Source organism: Tursiops truncatus, chromosome 15, assembly GCF_011762595.2.
Source record: "Tursiops truncatus isolate mTurTru1 chromosome 15, mTurTru1.mat.Y, whole genome shotgun sequence".
Classification (NCBI taxonomy): Eukaryota; Metazoa; Chordata; class Mammalia; order Artiodactyla; family Delphinidae; genus Tursiops; species Tursiops truncatus.
The window spans coordinates 84,551,686-84,576,581 of record NC_047048.1 but is presented as its reverse complement, the minus strand read 5'-3'; the positions used below and the strand labels follow the sequence as shown (position 1 = coordinate 84,576,581).

General features: G+C 51.0%; 1 protein-coding gene across 1 annotated transcript in view; it reads right to left on the bottom strand.

The window, feature by feature from the left end:
- Positions 1-24,685, bottom strand: part of LOC101329561 (cadherin-4) — a 46,331-nt gene extending 21,646 nt beyond the window's left edge. Inside the window, exons 1-5 of the mRNA XM_073793314.1 lie at positions 24,675-24,685; positions 23,091-23,214; positions 9,468-9,504; positions 6,440-6,501; positions 2,402-2,557 (exon numbers count right to left, since the gene is read on the bottom strand). Coding sequence (XP_073649415.1) covers positions 2,402-2,557; positions 6,440-6,501; positions 9,468-9,504; positions 23,091-23,214; positions 24,675-24,685 — 390 coding nt within the window. The remainder of the gene's footprint in view (positions 1-2,401; positions 2,558-6,439; positions 6,502-9,467; positions 9,505-23,090; positions 23,215-24,674) is intronic.
- Positions 24,686-24,896: the final 211 nt, after the last annotated feature.

Below are 24,896 nucleotides of genomic sequence, written 5' to 3'. Positions count from 1 at the left end.
GGGGAAACGGAGGCGCAGGAAGATTAGCGAACTTGCCCAAGATGACGGTATGCGGGAGAACCCGATAGCAAGCCCTCTTACGGAGTCCTGAGAGAACCTGCTGGGGAGTCACCTTGCAGGGCAGTGACAGCTCGTCTGTCTCGTGTTGGTGGGCTGCCACGCGGTCGTCTCATGCTGACCCGTGTCCAGTTTACCAGCTCCCTCTCAGGTGGGAGGTCATCCCACCCACTCCACAGGCAAAGGTGCCGGTGGAACTGGGGTCGGGGGGGAGCAGAGAGGATTCTAAAAGGGCCACAAGGATGTGGGGCACTGGTCTCAGGAGTGAGGGCAACGGGGCTCACCCCGTGATCAGGTCAGTCATGTGGCGGGCTTGGCTTCAGTGGCAGGGAGACTGTCTGGGTGGACAGAGGTAGCCTCGTGGCCTCTAACATCAGAGCACTTTTCCTGGCCAGCGGCAGGCGAGAGCGTGAGAGACTTGGCGCCATCAGGGGGTGGGAGCGGCCCCTGGCCAACAGCCGCAAGGAACTGGGGGCCTGTCTGCCTCCAGCGCTTCCCCTCAGTCTCTCAGTCAGCACGGACTCGCTGGCAGGCGAGGGGAGCTGACCTTGACCTTGAGCCATGCCGTGAGCACTGTGGCGGCAGCACACAGCCCCCGTGGGCGCCAACAGTCACGGTGAGTCGGTGTGTTTCCTGCCGCGAGGCTGGCTGAACACGTGTTGGCTGGATTGTCTCGCTGGTTCTGTGCACCCACCGTGGCGGTTAACGGTGGGCCGGGAACTCGGGAGACCCCAGACCACTGCCAGTCGGGTCTCCTTTCCCCAGACCTGGCTCCTGCCTTCCCAGCAGCGGGTCTGGGGGTGCGGAAGGGGGCTCAGGGAGGCGTGTGGTGTCCTCGGCATCGAGCAGCTCTCGGGGTGCCCGGAGCTGGGGTCCTCAGGAATGGACGTAACGCTGGGTGCAGCTCTGGGCCGTTTGCGCCGAGGCGCAGATGGGGCGCTGGAGGCCCAGACAACCACAAGGTGGGGTCCTCAAGCTTCGGCCTTCCTGTCGATCCCACCTCAAAGGGGGCCACGAGCCTCATGGCCTTGTGTGACCCGCACAGTCACACAGGCCCTGTAGCCGTCCTGAACATAGGGAAGTAATCCACCGAGGGAGGAAACCCTCGTGGCTCAGAGGGGACTGCCCGCCCCCCAGGATGGGCTCCCGCAGGTGCACCTGCTTCTGACGGGACATCAGGAGTCCCTCGGGGAGGCCACCGTTGCCAGTGGCAGAATCAGCCTCCTCCCACCCACTCCCTCCCTTCTGCGAATGGGCTGTGAGCATCCCCCAAGGGCTGGGCTCTGGTCTCGGGCCAGGGGAGGTGGTGTGGACAAGCCTGACGGCTCCCTGCCCGCGTGGAGCCTTCCTTCTGGTCCAGGAGATGGACAATTAACCCGAAACGAATAACCAGCAAACACGAGGCGCAGCAGAGCCTGCGGCCACACTTAGCACCTCGGGCTGGAGCCGAGCGAGCTCAGAGCCGGTCAGCAGGACGACACGGGCAGAAGGCTGTGAAGTCCATCCTCTCACGTGAATGTCTTTGTTTGTAAATTACAATCCAGGAACTGGGAGCTCCGACATCTTGCCGATAACTCCAAAGGCAGCCTTCCCAGGGGCTGGGCTCCGTCCTAAATGCCTCACGTGTGGTCACCCGTGAGTCCTCGCAACGACACGCTGATTCAGCCTGGTCCTCCGCCCCCTTTGCAGGAGAGAGCACCGAGGCCGGAGAGGTTAAGTGCCCAGATCTCACCTGCTGGGGGCGGGGCTCCAGCCCGTGTGACGCCCGCAGGTGCAGACCCTCTGCAAACAAGGATGCAGAGCCCGGAGAGGGGCCTGGCACCAGGGCGGAGGGCCACTTCCATGGGCCACCAGGCTGTGAGGCCAAGGAGGAAATGGGTGGACAGTCCCTTTCAGCTGAACCCTGAAGTCTCCACTTTCTCCTCCTTTCTCCCTCTCCACGCACAGCTCCGAGATGCAAACAGCGGTGCTGGCTTCAGAGCTGCCTTTCCGCTCTCAGAGAGGCAGGAACAGAAGGGCTGCAGGATGCATGTCTGGCCATCACAGAGGCCGGGGATGGAACAGCAGCCTCTCGACCTCCCCGCCGACCATCAGAGCTCCTGCTCCTGGCAGGTCACGTGGATCCACGTCTTCCAGGTGGATCCAGTTCTACCAGTCGCTCCCCCAGTGTGTCCCAGACCCTCCCAGCATCACCCGGGAACATGTTACAGGTGCAAATTCTCGGCCCACCCAGCCCCATGAAACAGACACTCTGGGGCAGTGCCCCGCACGCCCCTGGGCTTTTCTGATACAGACTTGGGTTTGCCCTCCCCCCGCTCAGGGGCCTGAGGCCATGGACACTCACGTGGTAGGAGGCTCGCTCCTCCCGGTCCATGGGCCGTGTGACATACATCCGGCCAGACATGGAGTCGATGCTGAAGACCTCCACCGGGGGCTGGTCGGCGCCCACGCCCGTGATGCTGTAGCGGATGGGGATGTCGCTGTCTTTGTCGGACCGGATCTGGAAGGAGGAGCAGGTGGAGGGGAGGGTCAGGCTGCAGTGTGAGCAGGGCCACGTTCAGCCCACCTGCTGGCCACACACGTGGCCTCTCCCAGGTGCATCTGGGGCCACAGCCAATGCTTCGTCCACTCTGGGGACCGGAAGGGCAAGCAGAGGCCAGGGGTTTACTGAGAGCCGCCGCTGCACATCTGGTGGCCCACCAGGCGACAGGGGAGGACAGGACACAATATTCCAAGAGGAAAGGGTGTGCAGCGAGCATGGCAGAGCCAATGACACCGACGGGAGAGCCTGCAAATGATGGTTTGAAGTGGCTGAGGACCCAGTGCAAACACCCAGCACAGCAAACCTCGACAAAGACGAGGGCAAGGGAACAGCACACTCCGTGGAGGTCTGAGGGCAAAAGGTCGGGGCCAATACGCTTGTGCCCCCGAGCTGTCATCCGTGTAGGAGGGAACAGATATTTCTGGATGCGCAAAGATGCAGAAAATGTCCTGTGTTCTTGCGCCTTTGACAGAGGCCCTGAGGGGTGGGTCACAGCCAGGATCTCAAGAACGGGGGCTGCGACAGAAACGGCCCACGACCAGTATTTAGACACAGAAGCTTAACTCTGATGAAAATTGCTGTCAATGTGGTTTTATGGAGCTGAGTACAAGCACAAAAAGTTCTTTTTTTTTAATAACAGAAACTGTATATTGTTGAAAAAACAATTTAATAATGCTTATCTGGGCCCCAAATCCAAAGTAAGTTAGCAAAGCCTGAGAGTTGGGGGAAGAAACGGAAAGAACAGAGAAAAATGCACGATTCTGTGTTTTATGTGGGGTGGGGTGGGGCTACACAGAAACAACATGTCACTTCTGACCAGATCATTAGACAAACATACGTCTTTGGGAAACAGAAAGGACACCAGCAGAATTAAACAAAGACGTATGTCTTTCATTTAGATGAAGCAAAGACTCTTGTCACATAAAGGGCAGTTAATAATCATAGACACCGTGAAACACTTGTCCGAAAGTGGGAAACTGTAACTAGGCCACAAGGATGTGAAAGGAATAACTGACGGGGTCACATTAAGATTAGCACGAAGCTCTGAACACACCTTCAGAAAACACAACTTCTAAAAATCAAAGCCCAGGGCACCATGGCAACATTTTATAATCAAATGGACCACAACGAAAACCTCAAATTGCACAAAGCAAAACTGACCAGGACATTTTATTAGAATAATGCAATTAAAATTTAACGATAATTTTAAAGAGACGTTTTAGAAAACATTCTGAAGTAACCACAGGTTAAGGAATCAGAACTACATTTAGAGGTGATTTAAAAATGGTAAAATGACAAGAAGACGATTACACAGTGAAACCCAAGGAATCTGGCCAGAGACTGAATCAAAGCAAACCCTTAACTTCAAATGTTTTCATCATTAAAGTAGAATTACAGTGAATGAACTGAGCATTTAGCTCCAGAAGGAAAGGAATGACAAAGCAGGAAGTGGCAAACACCCAAGTAACTGATTAAGACGAATGCAGAAATTTCTAAATCTGAAAACAGAAAAATTGGAAGAACTGATAAATAGATTCAAGAGCTGTTCTTTGGAGAAAAACCCACAAGAAAATAGATGTACCTTTGGCAAATTTAAGAGAAAAAAATAGGACTTAAAAGCACATTTTATTCTTTATATTTTATGTTAGCCAAGTCGAAAATCTTGACGAAACTGTTTATTTTTTGAGAAAATATAAAATTTCAAACTCAGCTAGAAAGAAGAGCAAACGTGAAGAGACCACTATTTCTTTAGGAAATTCCTCCGCAAAGGGCTCCAGCGTCAGGTGAGCTTACCTAGGAGGTGTTTGAAAGTTTTCCAGAGCAGAGGACACAAGAGAAAAAGCAATCCCCCTGGTTTTACAAATCCTCCTTGGATACCATTCTCCTCCTGAGAGCACAAAGTAAGGTAACTGCAAACCAATCCCACACAGAGACGGAGATGTTACGGTCAGAACAGAAATACCAGCAGGTGGGGTTCAACCTGCCCTAGAGCCGCCATCATCACATCCAAACGGGAGGGCTCAGGTGTGACCTGAGAGTGAGTCCTTGTTAGAAGCTCCAGCAGGGCAAACCTCCACGGAGCCTGTACGGTCCTGTTTCTGCTACACTTTTGTAAACGGTCAGGCCGCGTTAAATGAGACCATGTTTATGTTGCAAACAAATCGGTCTTACCGTGATTGCCTCTGGCAGGAACGTGGCTGACTGTAGAGGGGACTTAGGTCTTGGTGGGAAGCTATACATTGAGATTCTGGTCCTGCTTGTTGTCTTTGAGGTTTTATTTTCTACCTGAAACTGGACGGGATCCGCGTTCTTCTAGTTTCCTCAAATATCTGGCCGCGCTTCTCCAAACCAACGTTTCTAATGTTCTCCTGCCTGCCCCTGCCCTCCCCTTTTGGTCACGCCTCACAGTATGCAAGACCTTGGTTCCCCGAGCAGGGAGCGAACCCACGCCCTTGGCAGTGAAAGCGCCTAGTCTTAACCACTGGACCACCAGGGAAGCCCCTTCTCCTGCCTTTCTGACTTGGAATCACTAAGAACAAAACTGCCCTTTCCCCAAAGCCCTGCAAACTAAGGCTGGATGACTGGGTATGAACTTCAGAGAAGCCCCCGAAACAGCTCAAGTACCGACAGCCTGCCTGCCTGTTGCCATGCCGACGTTCAGAAAGTTCCCTGGAACATGCAATGACCTCATCAGAGGCAACCAGACTGCAGAAGATGCTGTGAGATCACCAACCAGAAATCTTCTCGACTGGCTGCCCCCAGGACTCAGAAACGGGTTTAGAGCCTGTTCCAACCATTAACTTTGTTTTTCTCTCTCTTCCATGGAAATGCCCCATATTACACACCTGACTGTTTGCATCCTGCAGAGCCATCCTGCAACCCTGCCTCCTGAAATGAGCCTACTGCTAACTGAACTGAGAGATGGGTTCAGTGAGACGGAGCAACCCGCCAGCCCAGCTGCTAGGCCGAAACTGCTTGCGGGGGTGTCAAAGGCGGGGATGAAGGTTAGCGAGACGCCACTCCCAAACATGCCGCTGGGTGTAGTGACTGTTCTCAGCTGCAGGCCCTTGAGAACCAGCAGGTATAGGAGGGGTTTTCTCTGAGCTCCCTCATCTGCCTGGAGACAGAGACTCAAAGAGGCTCAGGTGTCACAGATGCCCTCCCCCCACGGTGGGGTTATCACCTGAGAAGGATTATTGCCTCTAGTCTTGGGAGGGGGGCTAGAAGAGACAAGCACACCCAGGCCGACCTCCACACGACCACACCTCCCATCCCTCCTCCAAGGGTCCATCATCTTTCCTACAAGTCACTTCCTCTCCCCTGAGAGGCCTACATTCCCCTCCCCTTTTCCTCTTAGACTTGAATTCTCAGCCATCTTGGGGAGCTACTCATTTTCCCTGGGTCCCCCATGTATGCATGACGCACTCGTGTTAATACACTTCTGCTGCTTGTTCTCTTGTTAATCTTTTATTACGGGGGTCTCAGCCAGGAACTCAGAAGGGGCGAGAGAAATTTACTTTTCTTCCCCCTACACGCCTAAGTGGGATTTATCTCAGAAACTAAGGGTGGCTTTTTCTCGGGCAACTTATTTCTGTAGCACAATCATCATCACAGGCTGGTCTCCACGGAGGCTCCACAGAGATTTGATAATGAACATCCTTTCCAGCTGAACCTGGACCATAGAACAAGCCATTCCCCAGAAAACGCCACTTCCGAGAAAATTCGGTCCAATAGAGGACACCTTTCCTAACCCAGCATTTACTGTTAACACACCAGAGTCGACCCCCCCAGGTCATGAGCGTGGGGGCAGGGACCCCAGCCGCCCCAACGGCCTCTTACCTCCTTCGCGACAGGACGGGGAAGAGAAAATATCAGGAACCGATGGTCCGAAGGAGGCGACGCTTTCACCCCACAGGCATCATGGAGGTCAGCGCGACCTGGTCTGCTTGGGGGCCGACGCGGGCCTCCGAGAGGAGCCACGCGCGCACACGCACGCACACACGCACGCACGCGCACGCACTGTCCGTGACGGGCGCCTTCGCCGCGGCTTCCCCAGCTCCGCCCTCCTCCCTCTCCTACCGTCACGTCCGGTTCTCCTAGTCCTTGTCCGCCCTGAGCAAGACCACTGAGAATGGCTGGGCCGGACGCCCCCCACGGACCCCTGGGCCGGGGTACCGCCCGCCTTCTGCCTGGATTGAGGGGGGCGTGGGAGCCCGTACGGCCCTGCAGAGATTGGGGGCGTGGGGGACACACGGGCCCACGCAGTGTGCTTCCCCACCCCGCCCTCTCCGGGCCAGGCTGCCCGTCCTTCACAGGGAAGTTAGTGATGAAACGGATGAAAAGAACCCGCTACACATTTCAAGATTTCATTTTTTGCAAAGAAATCTCATTACATCCTGACCGTCGAGCCGCGTTCCCTTAATTCTCCAGGCGCCTTCTGAAATACGCACAGGGTGCCCTGAATTCTCCCACAGTTTACCGTATTAAGAAGAAATACTGTGCAGATGAATTCACCAGATCAGGGGAGAGCAGTTTCCCCTTGATTTGTGTCTGGAAAATGAGAAAAACATCACAGCAGCGTCCGGAAGGACCGTGAATAAAGAGTGGAGGTGGGCATTTCCATCACCCATCTCACTTTTATGATGCCACCGAGAATTATGCTCTTTTGCATTTGTTACTAAAGGACAGAACAGATGGTAAAAGGTTAGTTTAAAGTGATGTCGACATTAAAATAACGTATGGTGCCTGGCCATTGTGTTCGCCAGGGACCTCGCTCGGAGGGCTGGATCCGTCCTTAGGAAAGGCTGGATGAAATGCAGGATTCTGGCAGGCTCTCCCCCAAGGAGAAGGTATTTGCCTAATTTCGAGTAAACTTGAAACTTGGAGAAAAGTCACCATGTGTGGTTTTGAATTGCAAACGCCCTGGAGGTTTATTCCCAAAGAATTGAAGGGGAGGAGAATCCCACTGGACCTGCAGAGAAAAACCTGCCTCAGGACAGGCAGAGGCCCAGTCAGCTCAGGGGACACCGTCAGTGCAGGCGGGGCCTCTGGTGTTTCAACAATGTCTTCACTTGGCCCACGTGGCCTGTGCTGTGTGCCAGGCCCCATCACGCCGGACAGACACAGCCCTGCCCTCACGCGGTTCATGGACCAGAGGAATTAGATCTAAAAAAATGACAGCCTCTCAGTGCAGTATAAAGTGACAATTATAAAATGGGGGAAGAACAGGGTCTGTGAGAGATCCTGATGTAAGGACTTGGGGGGCAAAGAGAATTTTCAAGAATGTCCAGTTAAAATTGAGTGTTTGGTCTTGTCCACCACGGTACATGATTCCTGGACATGTGTGTACATACACACACACAGAAACACGCATACGCACATAAAACAGACATGTAAACACACCCAAACACACCCAAACACACACACCTGCAAACATACATATAAGCATACACACGTGTGCACATGTGTGCACACGACTGGATCTCCCCTCCTCTTGCTCTAAGTCTCTGGGAAGGCGATGGCTATTCTGCATCTTAATGGCTTTGCCACGCCGCTAATAAGGCCTCCCTGACCCTGTCCCCATGTTTCAAAAGATGCTCTCAAAACCCTTAGGATCAAGTTCTTCCACAAGGATGTAATTCTTCAGTGAAGTATTGCAGCGCTTTCTCCTTGTATGATATTAAACCCAGAGACCTTCCCAGGAAAACAGGTTGCAGACTCTCATTTTTGTTACGTTTTGGGAGTTTTGAGCTGCCTGCAGCAGAGGGAGAAGCTCTGAGTCGTGGCAGCAGACGCTTTGCCCCCACCCACCCCACGCTGGCCAGGACGCAGGCAGGCATATCTACAGTTGGCTGTGACTGTGGCCGGCCAGGAGGCTGCGGCCAGTTTTCCTTACAATCCGACTCTCACCAGAGCCAGAGTTAGGAGCACTCCTTCACCTTAAATGTACTTGCGGCTTCCCCGCGGCCTCAGCTGGTCCTCACGGCCCTCACGTTGGCCCGCGACGCTGGGGCTTCTAGATTTTCATGCTGACAGAGAATGAGGGTTTTCTCAGGTTTTGTGTCCGTCATCCCGTCTGCTCTGCAGGGACGGCTCGCCTGTTCCCCCCCCCACCCCAACTGTTGAGCACTAACGCTGCCCCACACCCTCCTCTGGGCCCTAGGAACACAAACGTGCTGTCTGTCCCCACGGATGGCAGGTGCAGGCCTGGCACGGTGAACACAGCAGGTGCTCAATCTCCCTCTTCCCTGAGCCCCGAGGGAGGAGGCTGAGGGAAGGGGGGCCCCCAAGGGGGCGGCAGGTGGTCGAAGATCCCAGGTGGGAGGGAGACGGTCCACCCAGCCCTGTGGCTACTGTCTGGGGGCAAAGAAACAGCCGCGAAATAGGGAGGGGGGAGAGAAGAGAGGTGGTCACCCCTCCCCAGGTGAAAACTCGGAGCAAAAGAAGGAGGAGGGGGACCACCCCCGGGTGTCTGCAGAGGCTTCTGGGGGCCCTGGGGGGCTGGGGAGGGAGTCAGAAGGGTTCTGCTCTAGAGACTCAGCGGGAACCCGAGGGGTGTGGTGTCACCTGGCCCCCAGGCCTCCGGCAGGAGAGGAAGGAGGCTTGGGGAGGGGCTGGCCCCCGGGAGGGGTGAGCTGATGGGACCAACAGCAGGACGGCCCGTCCTTGGCCTGCTCTTCACTGTGTTTATCTTGGGCTTCTTTGCCCAAATTAGGGTTTCCCTCCTTACGTGTCCTTATTACGCCTCGAAAGCCTGAAGCTGGCGCCGAGCTCCCCTGTGAAGAGGAGGGTTCCAGGAATCTCCACCCCACACCCCTGCAACTCCTTAAGGGACAATGAAAGAAAAGCCCCAGAATGTCGGCCCCACTGACGATTCGGTCCAGCCCCTTCTGCAGGTAGGGAGACTGAGGCGCAGAGAGGCTAAGGGTGGACGAAGGTTTCACAAGTAGTCCAGGATCAAGGGCAGAGTTCCCAGGTCTTGTCTCGGTCACGCTGCCTTCTTAGGAAGCTTCGAAGAGTAGAAAGGGAGGGCTTCCCTGATGGCGCAGTGGTTGAGAGTCCGCCTGCCGATGCGGGGGACGCAGGTTCGTGCCCCGGTCCCGGAAGATCCCACATGCCGCAGAGCGGCTGGGCTCGTGAGCCATGGCCGCTGAGCCTGCGCGTCTGGAGCCTGTGCTCCGCAACGGGAGAGGCCACAGCAGTGAGAGGCCCGCGTACCGCAAAAAAAAAAAAAAGAGCAGAAAGGGAGGCTGAGGAAGCTGTGCCCACTTGTGCAGATGGGAGACCGGGCCCAGGAGGCCTCTGTGTCTCCCCAGGGTCACTCGACCCGTGACGGGAATCTCAGACCCCGGGTGTCGCTCTCATTCCAGCTGGTTTTACAAATACACAGGGATTGCTGAAGTTCCGTGCTTTAAAAAGTCACCGTGGGCTTCCCTGGTGGCGCGGTGGTTGAGAATCTGCCTGCCAATGTAGGGGACACGGGTTTGAGCCCTGGTCTGGGAAGATCCCACATGCCGCGGAGCAACTAGGCCCGTGAGCCACAGCTACTGAGCCTGCGCGTCTGGAGCCTGTGCTCCGCAAGAGAGGCCGCAGCAGTGAGAGGCCTGCGCACCGCGATGAAGAGTGGCTGCCGCTTGCCGCAACTAGAGATAAGCCCTGGCACAGAAACGAAGACCCAACACAGCCAAAAAAGAAAAAAAAAAAGTCACCGTGGCTCTAAGGCCCAGGACTAGAACATCACTTTAATTGCCTTTGAAAGTGATCATGAAATTATAACCGAATCCTACGTGACGCAGCAAAGTTTAATTTAAAAGCCCTTTGCCATGGCGCTGGGCAAGCAGCAAGATCCGGCCAGAATAAAACTGTTCTCTCAAGTGAACGGGGCAAAGCCGGGGCTGAGGGTGTCGGGATCCACACGTCCCTCCCCAACGCTTCCTTGATTCTTGAGCATTACTTTAAGAGGCTTGACGATGTTTGTATTTCTTGCATTTTACGAAATACTTTCCACGCACAATGAAATTCAGCTTTCAATTATTTTCAACTAGGTTCTTGTAATGAGCAGAAAAACCCAGAATGTGATAGGGAAAGGCATTTGCTGTGTAACATTGACACTATTATACATCACCATTCACAGTTACTTTGAGTTTTATAAATCGTGAAAAAACCCCTCAAAGTCGTATGAATATTAATGAAAGCCATGAATATGTTCTTACAAAATTTGCCTGGTGGGGAAGAGTGAATTAGATGCTTCTCAAAAGTGCCCTTCAGGTTGTACCAAATTAATAAAGACAGGTAGCTACTTAATTCGGGGTAAGGGATGACAGAAGACATTATTGCTGACAGTGGGAACAGGGCAGAGTCCACTCCCGGCTCTCACTCAGGCAGCAGAGGCCCGATTTCCTTCTGGGGGGTCATCGTTCCCCACTGTGAGTGGTCCTGGGGAGCAGTCGGTCAAGACGCCCTGCCCTGCCCTGGGCAACAGGCGGGCCTATGAGCCGAGCTGGCCAATCAGCGTCTCCTCTCAACTGTGGATGCTGAGTCAAGAAAGAGTGGGGGTGGGAAATATGGCTGGAGCCCCTCCGCTGCAGGGCCATCTCCCTGTCAAGACCCAGGGCCCTGGAGCCACCTGCTGGCCAGCCTTCCCTCCCAGTCCGTCTGCGTGAAGAGGGGTAGCTGCAGTGGGTTCCCCCGTTGCATTCAGTCAAACCTCTGCCTGACCCAGATGTAGTCGGAGGGGCCCTTAACACTGCGCGGGGCAGGGAAGCTCTAACCAGAGGGCAGCGTCCCCGTGGTGCCCAGGCCCCTGCCTATGCCGCCTCCCCACGGAGGCCCACCCGACTTCTCCACCCTAGTGTGCGGTGCGGTTCCCTGCAAGCAGAGCCGGAGATGGGAGTCTTGTGTGAGTGGTCGCCTGGGCAGAGTCTGCAGGAGCTGAGGCAGGAGAGGAGAGATGCGGGCTGGGCTGGGGTCTGGCTTCAGCCCCATCTCCCGGGGGAGCTCTGGAGCCTCCGGGGGAAGAGGTGGCCTCTGTGGGCCAGCCCAGGGTGAGGAGGGTCCGTCCTCTGCTGAGGTTCAGAGCGCCTGCTACACCCTGCCTCACCGTCTCCCCAGCACTTCCATTGCAGCTTTTTCCTGTTTATGCTTCTGTTGACTGCTCTCTTTCTGTCTCCCCCACTGCACTGTCCAGGAGATGCTCAGGAGAGACGGTCACTTGGCTTGCAGCAAAGTTTAATTTAACTCAGCACCCGGCCTCGAGTGGTGTTTAGTCGACACCCGGTACCTGGGCAGCCTCCTGGAAAAGTGAGGGCTCTGAGAAGGAGTCTGGGCAGGTCTGCGGCTTCCCTGGAGATGCCTGAACTTGACAGCTAACGAGGGCTGTTGCTGCACAGAAAGCCAGAGTGGAGACAGATTTCCTTCCAAGGCCCCAGGCTAGGAATACACCTGTCCGTCAGGGAGCAGAGTCCACGGGAGACACTTACTGCCTCAGCCCGATGGAGGCAGGGATCCGCGGGGCGGATGGCTCTTGTGGGCTGCAGTTCACCCTCAGATCTGCTGCCCACGCTCTGCCTGTTGTCATTTCTGGTCCCCCAAATGAAGAGTCAAGCGTCTCGGCAGGAACGCTGCTTCATTAATACGTAATGTGTGTCCCTGCCCGCCTCTGGAAGGCCCTGCACACAAGTCTCTGACAAGGGATGACCCCAGACAGGATCCAGTCCTTGGAGACGGAGGCTGCAGCAGCCAGACCATGGCTGGGGCTGGGGGAGGCCCAGGCGGAGCTCGAGGCGGCAGGTCTGAGCAGGAGGACGGAGACCAGCCCCCAGACCCGGAAGGAGAGGAACAGTGTCGGGGGTGGGTGGGTGGGAATGAGGGCTATTTGAGGGACAGCGAGTGCGGGATGAGGCTGCATGCAGGCTGAGGCGGGGCACTGGGGCAGCCACCGTCCTGGCGTGTCTGCAGACACCCAACCCAGCTGTCTTTGGAAACAGCTGCCCACGCTGCTCTGTACTGACCCGTGGGGAGGGCCTTTCCACGGGCTACAGGAGTACCCACCCTGGCCCTGGGATTGGCTCAGGGAAAGGCATGTGATCCAAGCAGGGCCAAGGGGAGTGCAGCTTCCCCTGGCCCTGTGATTGGCTCAGGGAGGGCATGTGATCCAAGCAGGGCCAATGGGAGTGACTCCTTTTCGAGGGAACGTCTCCTGACTCTGGTTATCCTGCACCTTCTAGGAAGGTCGTCCTGTCTCCGCCCAGGGACCCAGGAGAGGCGCCCTCTCCTCTCTAGCTCTCCACCTCGGCCAAGACCCTTAGCCTCTTGTTTTACTGTCCTCATTGGAAATGGGATTCGTATGCCCCCCTTGCAAGGCTGTTGTCAGCCTCCGCAGACCCAGGATTTGAGCAGACGCGTTGAGAACAGAGCTCGACAGGACCCTTCACCCAGGTGTTTACTGCCCACCAAGAGCTGTCGACCTTTAAATAAAATGGCTGCTTCTCAGTCAGAATTCAGCCCCCAGATTCCAGACTGAGGCTGGGTCTCCACCATCGCTGGGAGATTCATCCCAACCAAACCTTACGTCCTATTATCCTCGGTTGTGGGAAGGCTCGTACCCGCCACCCTGGGTTCGGGGCCTCGAGCCACAGGAAAGGAGTAGCTGGCAGGGGGGCAGACAGGCTTATTCAGTGATGCTGCAGGGACCACACGTGTGAGGCCCCTTTCGGGGACCAGGGAAGATGCACTGTAAGCAAACTCCATCCACGGAGAGGTCCCGTAAGAGCTGAGAGCGCCAGCTCCTCTAGGAAGTGGGAGCCCCGACCCTCCTCCCGAGGGATCTTCCCCCTCCCTGCCCTTTGCAGCCTCAGATCGGCTCACATGCCGCCTTCTCAAGCAATCCCCCCTGAGTGCCCTGCCTGTGCCTTACTCTCTTCAGCCGCCTCTTTTCAAATCATCTTTAAACGCGATTCAACCTGGGGTGTGTGCTGACTTATTTATGGCCCATTTCCCCCTCCACTGGCTGTCCAACTCTCTGTGTGTGCCCGGAACCATGGAGAGGTGTGGAGTGGATGGATGAGAAGTGCTGCCGAGACCCTGCTCCGTGGAGCAGAGAACAGGTGCCTGTCCCCAGGTGACGCATTAGGTCTTCGTCAGGCCCCATGTTTGTTCTCAGTTGCTCTTCTTTTCTTTCTCAGGGGCACCCAGGGGTGACTGCTCTGCATCAGGCCCTGTGCTGAGCCTTGTCTCACCGACTTCTGCAACAGCCCTCAGAGAGGTAGTGCTAACCCACTTTAGATGAAGAGACTGAGGGTCAGGGAGGTGGAGCCAGGGTGCGAATCCAGAACATCTCTGCTTGGTCACCACTCGACACCCCAGGCTATCGGGGGCCCAGGGAGGAATGGCCACAAAGCATCAGGGAAGCACTAGTGCCTGGTTTTGGGAAAACTGAGAAAGCTTCCTGGATGAGGCAGAGCTGAGAGGGGCCTGCATTTCCTGGTGCCACACCTTCTTAGCATCAGTTCCCTGGAGCTGTGACGGCAGGAGCAACAGCAAGGAGCCTGAGGGGCCTCGCCAGGTGGGATGGTGGCCAGAGAGAGTGACACAAGCAGTTCTGGGCCCAGAGGAGCCCGCTGCTGAATCCTCCCGTGGCACCGCCCTTTCTGCTAGAAGGAGGCCCCCAGCAGCCCCAGAGTCTCCAGTGAAGAGCAAAGACACCCATGTCCACATACGTTCTTAGGGAGGGGATGGTCAATAGCTGGTCGCTCGGGAGTGGGGATGTCATTTGTCTCAGGGCTTCCCCGAGGTCTCCCTCACAGCCCCAAGCCCCCGATTCATATTCTGAGCCATGCCTATGCCCATGCCTTTGGCATCCTTGTACCCATTTCCCTGCGCCGTGTGCCCCGAATCCGCTGCCTCTCGCCAACATGCCAGGAGTGGCTCAGGTGCCGAGCAGTCCCCCTCCTGCTCTGCATGAGCGGAAGAGAAGCTGCAGCGTCAAGAACTCAGGGTTCCCACGAGCTCTAATGGACTTTTGGTCTGTTTGCAAAACACACCCAACTACCCAGCCCACGGCACTCCAGCCAGGCGGCCCCCGGGAGCCTTGTCTCCCGCCCCAGCTGGGGCCATGGGTGGAGGTAGAGGGCTGCACCGTGTCACCAGGAGGCAGAGCCGTCGGCCCCCAAACCTCAGGAACGTGGCCGCTCTCGTGGCAAGAGCAAGGCGGCCCTCAGCCAGCCGGCGTGTCCTGCTGGGGGCTGTCAGCACTGAGGGTGCTTCCATGGGGCTCCTGGAGCCCAAACCTGCCCTGATGGCTTGTCCAGAGTAAATGCTGGTGGGGGAGCACCCACTCCCCAGCCCCCCTCCACAGGAGGCCCACAGACCACATGGGGCCAGGCTGGCGGTTCCTCAACAGTGAAAGAGTCCCCGTGGGACCCAGCAATTCTATCAGGCGTCGGGCCCAGAGGACTGAACGGTGGTCGAAGAAGCACTTGTGCCTGAGCGTTTACAGCGGCCGAAAGGTGGCAACAGCCCACGACCGTCAACTGTCAACTGCTGAAAAGAGTAGCGGAATGTGGTCCGGCGCTGCAGTGGGACGTTATTAGGCCATAAAAAGGAATGAAGGCCTGACACAGGTCGTAGCATGCATGGACCTCACACACATGCTCAGTGAGAGAAGCCAGACACAGAAGCCCACATGCTGTACGATTCCACAAACATCCGGAACAGGCAAATGCATGGAGACAGAAAGCAGAGTCGTGGTTGCCGGGGGGCTGGGGGAGGCTGTGGGAGGGGAGTGACTGCTTAAAGGGTCGGGGGTTTCCTTTGGGGGGATGAAAATGTTCTGGAACAAGATGGTTGTGAATGTCCTAGATGTCACTAAGGGTACCTCTTATGTTGTGTGTATTTTACCAAAATAAAAGAAGCTGGGGTGGGGGAGGCCCACTGCGGCTGTCACTCAGAAGGTTCCAGCACAGCCCCCTGACCAATGTCCAAGTCCCCAAACCTGTGGACACAGGTAGCCTGTGAGCAGCATGGGGAGACAGCCTCAGGTCCTAGAACGGCCGCCCTGCTGGGAAGCAGGGTGTCCCCGTCCTTCACTCCGGAGACCCCCTGGGTGGCTTGCTAAAGACTGGGAGACAGCACGGCCCAGTGGACCTGCCACGCCACTGGCTGTGAGGACCTGACGTGATGGTGACGGGGACCCAGATTCTGGCTCAGGATCTTTCGATGTAAGGCAAAAGGAGCAGCTGTGTCCTTATCCCCTGAGGGACTGCACCACAAACCCACAAACGCTACTGAGGGTCCTGCAAAACCTCCCACTTAGGCCAGAACGTCTCCACCTCGGCACTGTCAACGCTTCGCACCAACCGTTCTCTGTCGTGGGGCCTGTCCTGGGCAGGTAGGGCGTGGCCAGCATCCCTGGCGAGCAGGTTCCACACCGGACTGTGGCCACATCACCATTCTAGTGGTTTCCCTTCCCTTTCTCCCGGCTCACAAGCTCTGCATCCCGGTAGCCCATCTTCCTGCCAATGCCTCATTCAGAACTAGACACGGCCTCTTACATTTCTTTCCACTCACCCGTCCAGGAAGGGTGTCATCTGCTCAGATCCAGAAAACGCATATATCTGGCTGATGCCAGGCTCTGAGCCTCCCTGGGGAGGGGGTGATCTCAGCACACGAATCCCCCTTTGGGGGGGGGGTGGCAGGGCTCCCTGCTCAGCGCCCCACCCCCAGCCCCCTCTCCACAGAGCCTTCTGTGGGCTCCTTCCTGGGAGCTGCTGGGGCCTCCAGGCAGTGACCACTCCGCTGATGACCTCAGCCCCAGCCAAGCCTGCACTGTCCATCGGGGGAGCCCAAGTGATGGCCCCACTGCCTCCTAAGGCCTATTATCGGTGGGTCAGTGACAGGGCTGCTGGTAATGGCCCCAAATGACTCCAGAGGACTGGTTATGACCATTGAGTCCATAGACACTTCGGGGGGAGGTGTTTGATGCACAGATGAGTGAAGGGACCCACACGGAGCCCTAAATGGGAAGAGCCATTGCCCAGGCTGACGACAGCCAAGTGTCCTGTGTCCCGAGTCCAGGGAGATCGGCCAACGGGCTGCATGCAGCTGTTCTCAGGGCTCCCGGCAGAACTCACTGCTCAGCCAGGACCATGTAATTCTGTTCCCCATCCTCTCCTGATGCCCCCTTTTACCATGCTCCCCTCTGTCCCTCCTCCCCAACCATGCCGGCCTTCCTTTAGCTCCTTAGGTGCACTGTGTCTGCCCCTGCCTCAGGACCTTTGCACAGGTTGCTGCTTTTCTGAGTTAACTCCTGCTCATGCTTAGGTGTTACGTCCACCCACACCTGCCAGCCTGGATTGGGTCAACTTCCATAGCACGGGCCCCTCTCTCTTCTTGGTAGCATTTGTCACCGTCTCCGTTTTATCTTTATTTGATTATTTGGCTAATATTTGTTTTCTCTGAGATTGCGAGTCCTAGGAGGGCAGTATGTGCCTGGCACAGAGAAAGGGCTAAAGGGTCGCTGGATGTGACACTAGATGAAACTTGCAGGGGCCACGTCACAACCAAACAAATAACCAAAATGTTAGTCTAGTCTATTCTGGTTCTAAGAGTTCTGTTGGCAGGGGAAGGGTTCCGTGGCCAAATGCGTTTGGTAAACGTTGAGTATCACAACAAGTCTCAGAGAAGCACCCTAGGTGGGCGTGTGCTAAAGGCCCTGAGAAGTCCTGCAGGAAGGAGGTATGCTGCATCTCAGTTAATCCAGCAACTGCCAAAGCAATCTGACTGCTGAACACTTCGGTCTCCCCCACCCGCCACCACCAAAACAGCCACTGTGATACCATGGTTGCTCCATGGGACACACTTTGGGAAAAGCATTTATGAAATAAACTTTCATAAAAATGGTCTATTAAAAATCAGCACAATGCAGTCCTAAATGAAAGGTACCTGTGCTCCTCCTTATTCATGTTTTACAGTTATCCGATTTTCCCAAATAACTGAGAATTGCTTGTACTGCTGTTTTGCATAAGCTATTTAAAAAAAATAAGAGAGGGAAGACAGCAGAAGCAAGAAGAACTACAATTCTGCAGCCTGTGGAATGAAAACCACATTCACAGAAAGAAAAGACAAAATGAAAAGGCAGAGGGCTCTATACCAGATGAAGGAACAAGATAAAACCCCAGAAAAACAACTAAATGAAGAGGAGATAGGCAACCTTCCAGAAAAAGAATGCAGAATAATGACAGTGAAGATGATCCAGGACCTCAGAAAAAGAATGGAGGTAAAGATTGAGAAGATGAAAGAAATTTTTAACAAAGGCCTAGAAAAATTAAACAGAGATGAACAATACAGTAACTGAAATGAACAATGCACTAGAAAAAATCAATAGCAGAATAACTGAGGCAGAAGAACAGATAAGTGACTTGGAAGACAGAATGGTGGAATTCACTGCTGCAGAACAGAATAAAGAAAAAAGAATGAAAAGAAATGAAGACAGCCTAAGAGACCTCTGGGACAACACTAAACACACCAACATTCATATAATATGGGTTCTAGAAGGAGAAGAGAGAGAGAAAGGCCCGGAGAAAATATTTGAAGAGATTATAGTCGAAAACTTCCCTAACATGGGAAAGGAAATAGCCACCCAAGTCCAGGAAACACAGAGAGTCCCAGCCAGGATACACCTAAGGAGAAACACACCGAGACACATAGTAATCAAATTGACAAAAATTAAAGGCAAAGAAACATTATTAAAAGTAATAAGGGAAAAACGACAAATAACATACAAGGGAACCCCATAAGGTTAATAGCTGGTTTCTCAGCAGAAACTCTACAAGCCAGAAGGGAGTGGCATGATATACTTAAAGTGATGAAAGGGAAGAAACTACAACCAAGATCACTCTACCCGGCAAGGATCTCAGTCAGATTTGATGGAGAAATCAAAAGCTTTACAGACGAGCAAAAGCTAAGAGAATTCAGCACCACCAAACCAGCTCTACAACAAATGCTAAAGGAACTTCTCTAAGTGGGGAACACAAATGAAGAAAAGGACCTACAAAAACAAACCCAAAACAATTAAGAAAATGGTAATAGGAACATACATACTGATAATTACCTTAAATGAGAATGGGTTAAATTCTCCAACCAAAAGACACAAGCTCGCTGAATGGATACAAAAACAAGACCCATATATATGCTGTCTATAAGAGACCCACTTCAGACCTAGGGACACATACAGATTGAAAGTAAGGGGATAGAAAAAGATATTCCATGTAAATGGAAATCAAAAGAAAGCTGGAGTAGCAATACTCGTATCAGATAAAATAGACTTTTTTTTTTTTTTTTTTTTTTTCGGTACGCGGGCCTCTCACTGTTGTGGCCTCTCCCGTTGTGGAGCACAGGCTTCGGACGCGCAGGCTCAGCGGCCATGGCTCATGGGACCAGCCGCTCCGCGGCATGTGGGATCTTCCCGGACCGGGGCACGAACCCGTGTCCCCTGCATCGGCAGGCAGACTCTCAACCACTTCGCCACCAGGGAAGCCCAAAATAGACTTTAAAATAAAGACTGTTACAAGAGGCAAGGAAGGAAACTACATAATGATCAAGGGATCAATCCAAGAAGAAGATATAACAATTATAAATATTTATGCACCCAACATAGGAGCACCTCGATACATAAAGCAAATGCTAATGGCTATGAAAGAGGGAATCGACAGTAACACAATAATAGTGGGGGACTTTAACACCCCACTTACACCAATGGACAGATCATCCAGAGAGAAAATTAATAAGGAAACACAAGCTTTAATTGACACAATACACCAGATAGATTAATTGATATTTATAGGACATTCCATCTGAAAACAGCATCTTAACACTTTCTTCTCAAGTGCACATGGAACATTCTCCAAGATAGATCACACATTGGGTCACAAATCAAGCCTCAGTAAATTTAAGAAAATTGAAATCATATCAAGTATCTTTTCCGACCAAAACACTATGAGATTAGAAATCACATACAGGGAAAAAAACGTAAAAAACACAAACACATGGAGGCTAAACAATACATTACTAAATAACTAAGAGATCATTGAAGAAATCAGAGGAAATCAAAAAATAGCTAGAGACAATTGGCAATGAAAACAAAAACCTATGGGGTGCAGCACAAGCAGTTTTAACAGGGGAGTTTATAGCAATACAATGCTACCTCAAGAAACAAGAAAAATCTCAAATAAACAATCTAACTTTACACCTAAAGGAACTAGAGAAAGAAGAACAAAAAAACCCCAAAGCTAATAGAAGGAAAGAAATCATAACAATCAGAGAAGAAAGAAATGAAATAGAAGCAAAGAAAACAATAACAAAGATCAATAAAACTAAAAGCTGGCTCTTTGAGAATATAAATAAAATTGATAAGCCTTTAGCCATAATCATCAAGAAAAAGAGGGAGAGGACTCAAATCAGTAAAATTAGAAAAGAAAAAGGTGATGTTACAAAGGACACCACAGAAATACAGAGCATCATAAGAGACTACTACAAACAACTCTATGCCAATAAAAGAGACAACCTGGAAGAAATGGACAAATTCTTAGAAAGGTATAACCTTCCAAGACTGAACCAGGAAGAAATAGAAAATATGAACAGACCAATCACAAGTAATGAAATTGAAACTGTGATTAAAAATCTTCCAGCAAACAAAAGCCCAGGACCAAATGGCTTCACTGGTGAATTCTATCAAACATCTTAGAGAAGAGCTAACACCCATCCTTTTCAAACTCTTCCAAAAAATTGCAGAGGAAGGAACACTCCCAAACTCATTCTACGAGGCCACCATCACCCTGATACCAAAACCAGACAGAGATACTATAAAAAAAGAAAATTACAGACCAATATCACTCATGAATATAAATGCAAAAATCCTCAACAAAATACTAGCAAACAGAATCCAACAACAAATTAAAAGGCTCATACACCATGGTCAAGTGGGATTTATGCCAGGGATGCAAGGATTCTTCAATATATGCAAATCAATCAATGTGATATACCATATTAACAAACTGAAGAACAAAAACCATATGATCATCTCAATTGGTGCAGAAAAAGCTTTTGACAAAATTGAACACGATTTATGATAAAAACTCTCCAGAAAGTGGGCATAGAGGGAAACTACCTCAACATAATAAAGGCCATATATGGCAAACCCACAGCAAACATCATTCTCAATGGTGAAAAACTGAAAGCATTTCCTCTAAGATCAGGAACAAGACAAGGATGCCCACTCTCGCCACTATTAGTCAACATAGTTTTGGAAGTCCAAGCCATGGCAATCAGAGGAGAAAAAGAAATAAAAGGAATCCAAATTGGAAAAGAAAAAGTAAAATGGTCACTGTTTGCAGATGACATGATACTATACATTGAAAATCCTAGAGATGCCACCAGAAAACTACTAGAGCTAATCAATGAATTTGGTAAAGTTGCCGAATACAAAATTATTGCACAGAAATCTCTTGCATTCCTATACGCTGACAACGAAAGATCAGAAAGAGAAATTAAAGAAACAATCCCATTCACCACTGCAACAAAAAGAATAAAATACCTAGGAATAAACCTACCTAAGGAGGTAAAAGACCTGTACTCAGAAAACTATGAGACACTGATGAAAGAAATCAAAGATGACACAAACAGATGGAGAGATATACCATGTTCTTGGATTGAAAGAATCACTATTGTGAAAATGACTATACTACCCAAAGCAATCTACAGATTCAATGCAATCCCTATCAAATTACCACTGGCATTTTTTACAGAACTAGAAAATCTTAAAATTTGTATGGAGACACAAAAGACCTGAATAACCAAAGCAATCCTGAGGGAAAAAAACAGAGCTAAAGGAATCAGACTCCCTGACTTCAGACTATACTACAAAGCTACAGTAATCAAGATAATATGGTACTGGCACAAAAACAGAAATATAGATCAATGGAACAGGATAGAAAGCCCAGAGATAAACCCATGCACCTATGGTCAACTAATCTATGACAAAGGAGGCAAGGATATACAATGGAGGAAAGGCACCCTCTTCAATAAGTGGTGTTGGGAAAACTGGACAGCTACATGTAAAAAAATAATGAAATTAGAACACTCCCTAACACCTTACACAAAAATAAACTCCAGATGGATTAAAGACCTAAATGTAAGACAGGACACTATAAGACTCTTAGAGGAAAACATAGGAAGAACACTCTTTGACATAAATCACAGCAAGATCTTTTTTGACCCACCTCCTAGAGTAATGGAAATAAAAACAAACAAAAAAACCCCAAATGGGACCTAATGAAACTTAAAAGCTTTTGCACAACAAAGGAAACTATAAACAATACAAAAAGACAACCCTCAGAATGGGAGAAAATATTTGCAAATGAATCAACAGACAAAGAATTAATCTCTAAAATATATAAACAGCTTATGCAGCTCAATATTAAAAAAACAAACAGCCCAATCAAAAAATGGGCAGGAGATCTAAACATACTGTTCTCCAAAGAAGACATACAGGTGGCCAAGAGGCACATGAAAAGCTGCTCAACATCACTAATTATTAGAGAAATGCAAATCAAAACTACACTGAGGTATCACCTCACACCAGTTAGAAAGGGCATCATCAGAAAATCTACAAACAACAAATGCTGGAGAGGGTGTGGAGAAAAGGGAACTCTCTGGCACTGTTGGTGGGAATGTAAATTGATACAGCCACTACGGAGAACAGTATGGAGGTTCCTTAAAAATCTAAAAATAGAATTACCATATGACCCAGCAATCCCACTACTGGGCATATACCCAGAGAAAACCATAATTCCAAAAGACACGTGCACCCCAATGTTCACTGCAACACTATTTACAATAGCCAGGTCATGGAAGCAACCTAAATGCCCATCAACAGACGAATGGATAAGGAAGATGTGGTACACATATACAATGGAATATTACTCAGCCATAAAAAGGAACAAAATTGGGTCACTTGCAGAGACGTGGGTGGACCTAGAGACTGTCATACAGAGTGAAGTAAGTCAGAAAGAGAAAAACAAATATCGTACATTAACACATATATGTGGAACCTAGAAAAACGGTCCAGATGAACCGGTTTGCAAGGCAGAAATAGAGACAGAGATGTAGAGAACAAATGTATGGACATCAGGGGGGAAAGTGGCAGGGAGCAGGTGATGGTGGTGGGAAGAACTGGGAGATTGGGATTGACATATGTACACTAATATGTATACAATGGACAACTAATAAGAACCTGCTGTCTAACAAACAATTAATAAAAAATGACGCTCTGTGTTGGCAGCTGTGTGTAACATGGAGAAGTAGACCAATATTTTTCCTCCAGATGGTGAGGAGAAGAGTAATAGAAATGGTGTCTTGTTTCTCCTGTTTATTACTGGTGGTGATGATGGTGATGGAGATGGATAATGATGATGGTGATGGAGATGGTGGCAGTGACGGTGATGAGGGAGATGGTGACGGTGATGGTGATGATGGCCATGATGGAGGAGGTGGTGATGGTGTTGGAGATGGTGATACTGATGATGAGGTGGTGATAGTAAGCTTGAAAATCAAGTGGGCAGCTGACAATGTAACAGAGATGTCACAGAGCAAGGTGGATCAGAGTCAATTCTGGGTCCAGACTGCCTGGGTTCAAATCCTGGGCTTGTTATTTTCTCCCTTGTGATCTTGGGCGAGTTAACTTACCTTCCTCTCTGCCTCAGTTTCCCCATTGGTAAAACAGAAATACAAATAGTTCCTACCTCCAAAGTCTGGGTGAATTTTGAATGAGATCTTGTATGTGAAGCACTTGGACAGGATTTTGTCCATAGTAAGTGCTCAACAGAATTCTTCTGAGCCTTGTGGTGAGGTCAGAGCCAGAGGCTGGATCTATAAAAACGTTTACTTTTACTTTTGTGTTATCATATAGATAATTTCTAAAGTCATGGGGTAAAGGAATAAATGAGAGAAGAAAGAAAAAAAAAATCCTCCAACTCTAGGATCTACAAGTCAAGTGAGAAAAATTGACTCGTGCTGTAAACATAAACATTTAAACTGTGGCTCTGAGATAAAAGAAACGGTCATTGTGTCCCAGGAGAAGCGTGGGGTTTGGAGAGACCCAACCTTTAAACATCCTGCTTGAAGAAGCCCTCGTGTTTAATCTGCCAACACTCAGAAAATGTAGCTTCATCTTGTAATCTTAGAAGGGTTAAGCCTGTTCTTATAATGCACGTGGCCCCAATGTTATTACACAATTTAATGGTTCCCTTTTAGAATAAGTGGGAAGAAGGCTGTAGATGAAGAAAGCCTACAGATTAAAGGATTCTTTCTTCCCCACATCTAAATATCCCTACAATTGGATTAAACTTGACCTGGATCTCTTGTTTGGCACTGGTTTACTATTTCTTATCAAGACCTCTTTTCTCGGAAGTTTTCACCCTGGTTAATTCCAAATAAATTAATGAGGTCGGTATTAGAAATACGAACACGTGCACATACAGACTCTCTAACAGAGGCAGACAGCTCAGCACAGGGAAGAAAATGATGAGAATTTCACCTCCTTAGGTAAGACCCATGACCCTGTAATGATACTCCCCAAGAGTCTCTGTTTTAGTTCCTTTCTGCCTCTCTCCCATCATCAATTCACTTAATCCACAGGGCAGGGGTGGGGCAGGGGGAGGGGAGCATCTTTCGTGTGTCCTTATCCATCTCTATGAGGTTCTGGACCCGCTGCTCACTTCAAGTCATACCAGTTACCTGTGGATCCAGCTCCCCAGCAGCAGCCCGCACGTGGCAAGGCAGCCGTGAAGATGCCTTTGGATGCATGATGAGACCACCCTGAGGTCCAAAGGAAAGCTGGCATGAAACGGAGCCCCAATCTGAGAGCTGCAAAGGACCACGGGATTTCTCCCCAGGGGACCCGTGGCTCCAGACATCTGCTGGAAAATCATAATGAGAAGGAGAACAAGCTGATGTGTTCAACTGTGGCAAACAGAGTAACGGTCCTTAGAGACTTGCCTTCCTCCAGCAATTGCTTCCCTACCTTAAGGGCATTGTCCCTTCCAATCTTTCCAATAAAACACACCTTTTCCAGCTAAGAAAGCTGCCCCCTACATGGCTCCACTGCAGAGTATTTATTGATTGAGCCTTGCTTTGATGTAAATTTACTTCACTGAGAAGAGCATGTCTTGTTTTCTTAAGACTTTACGTGAACTGGCGACATAAATGCGATACATGTATTTATTCTCATGCTGCCAAGTATTTA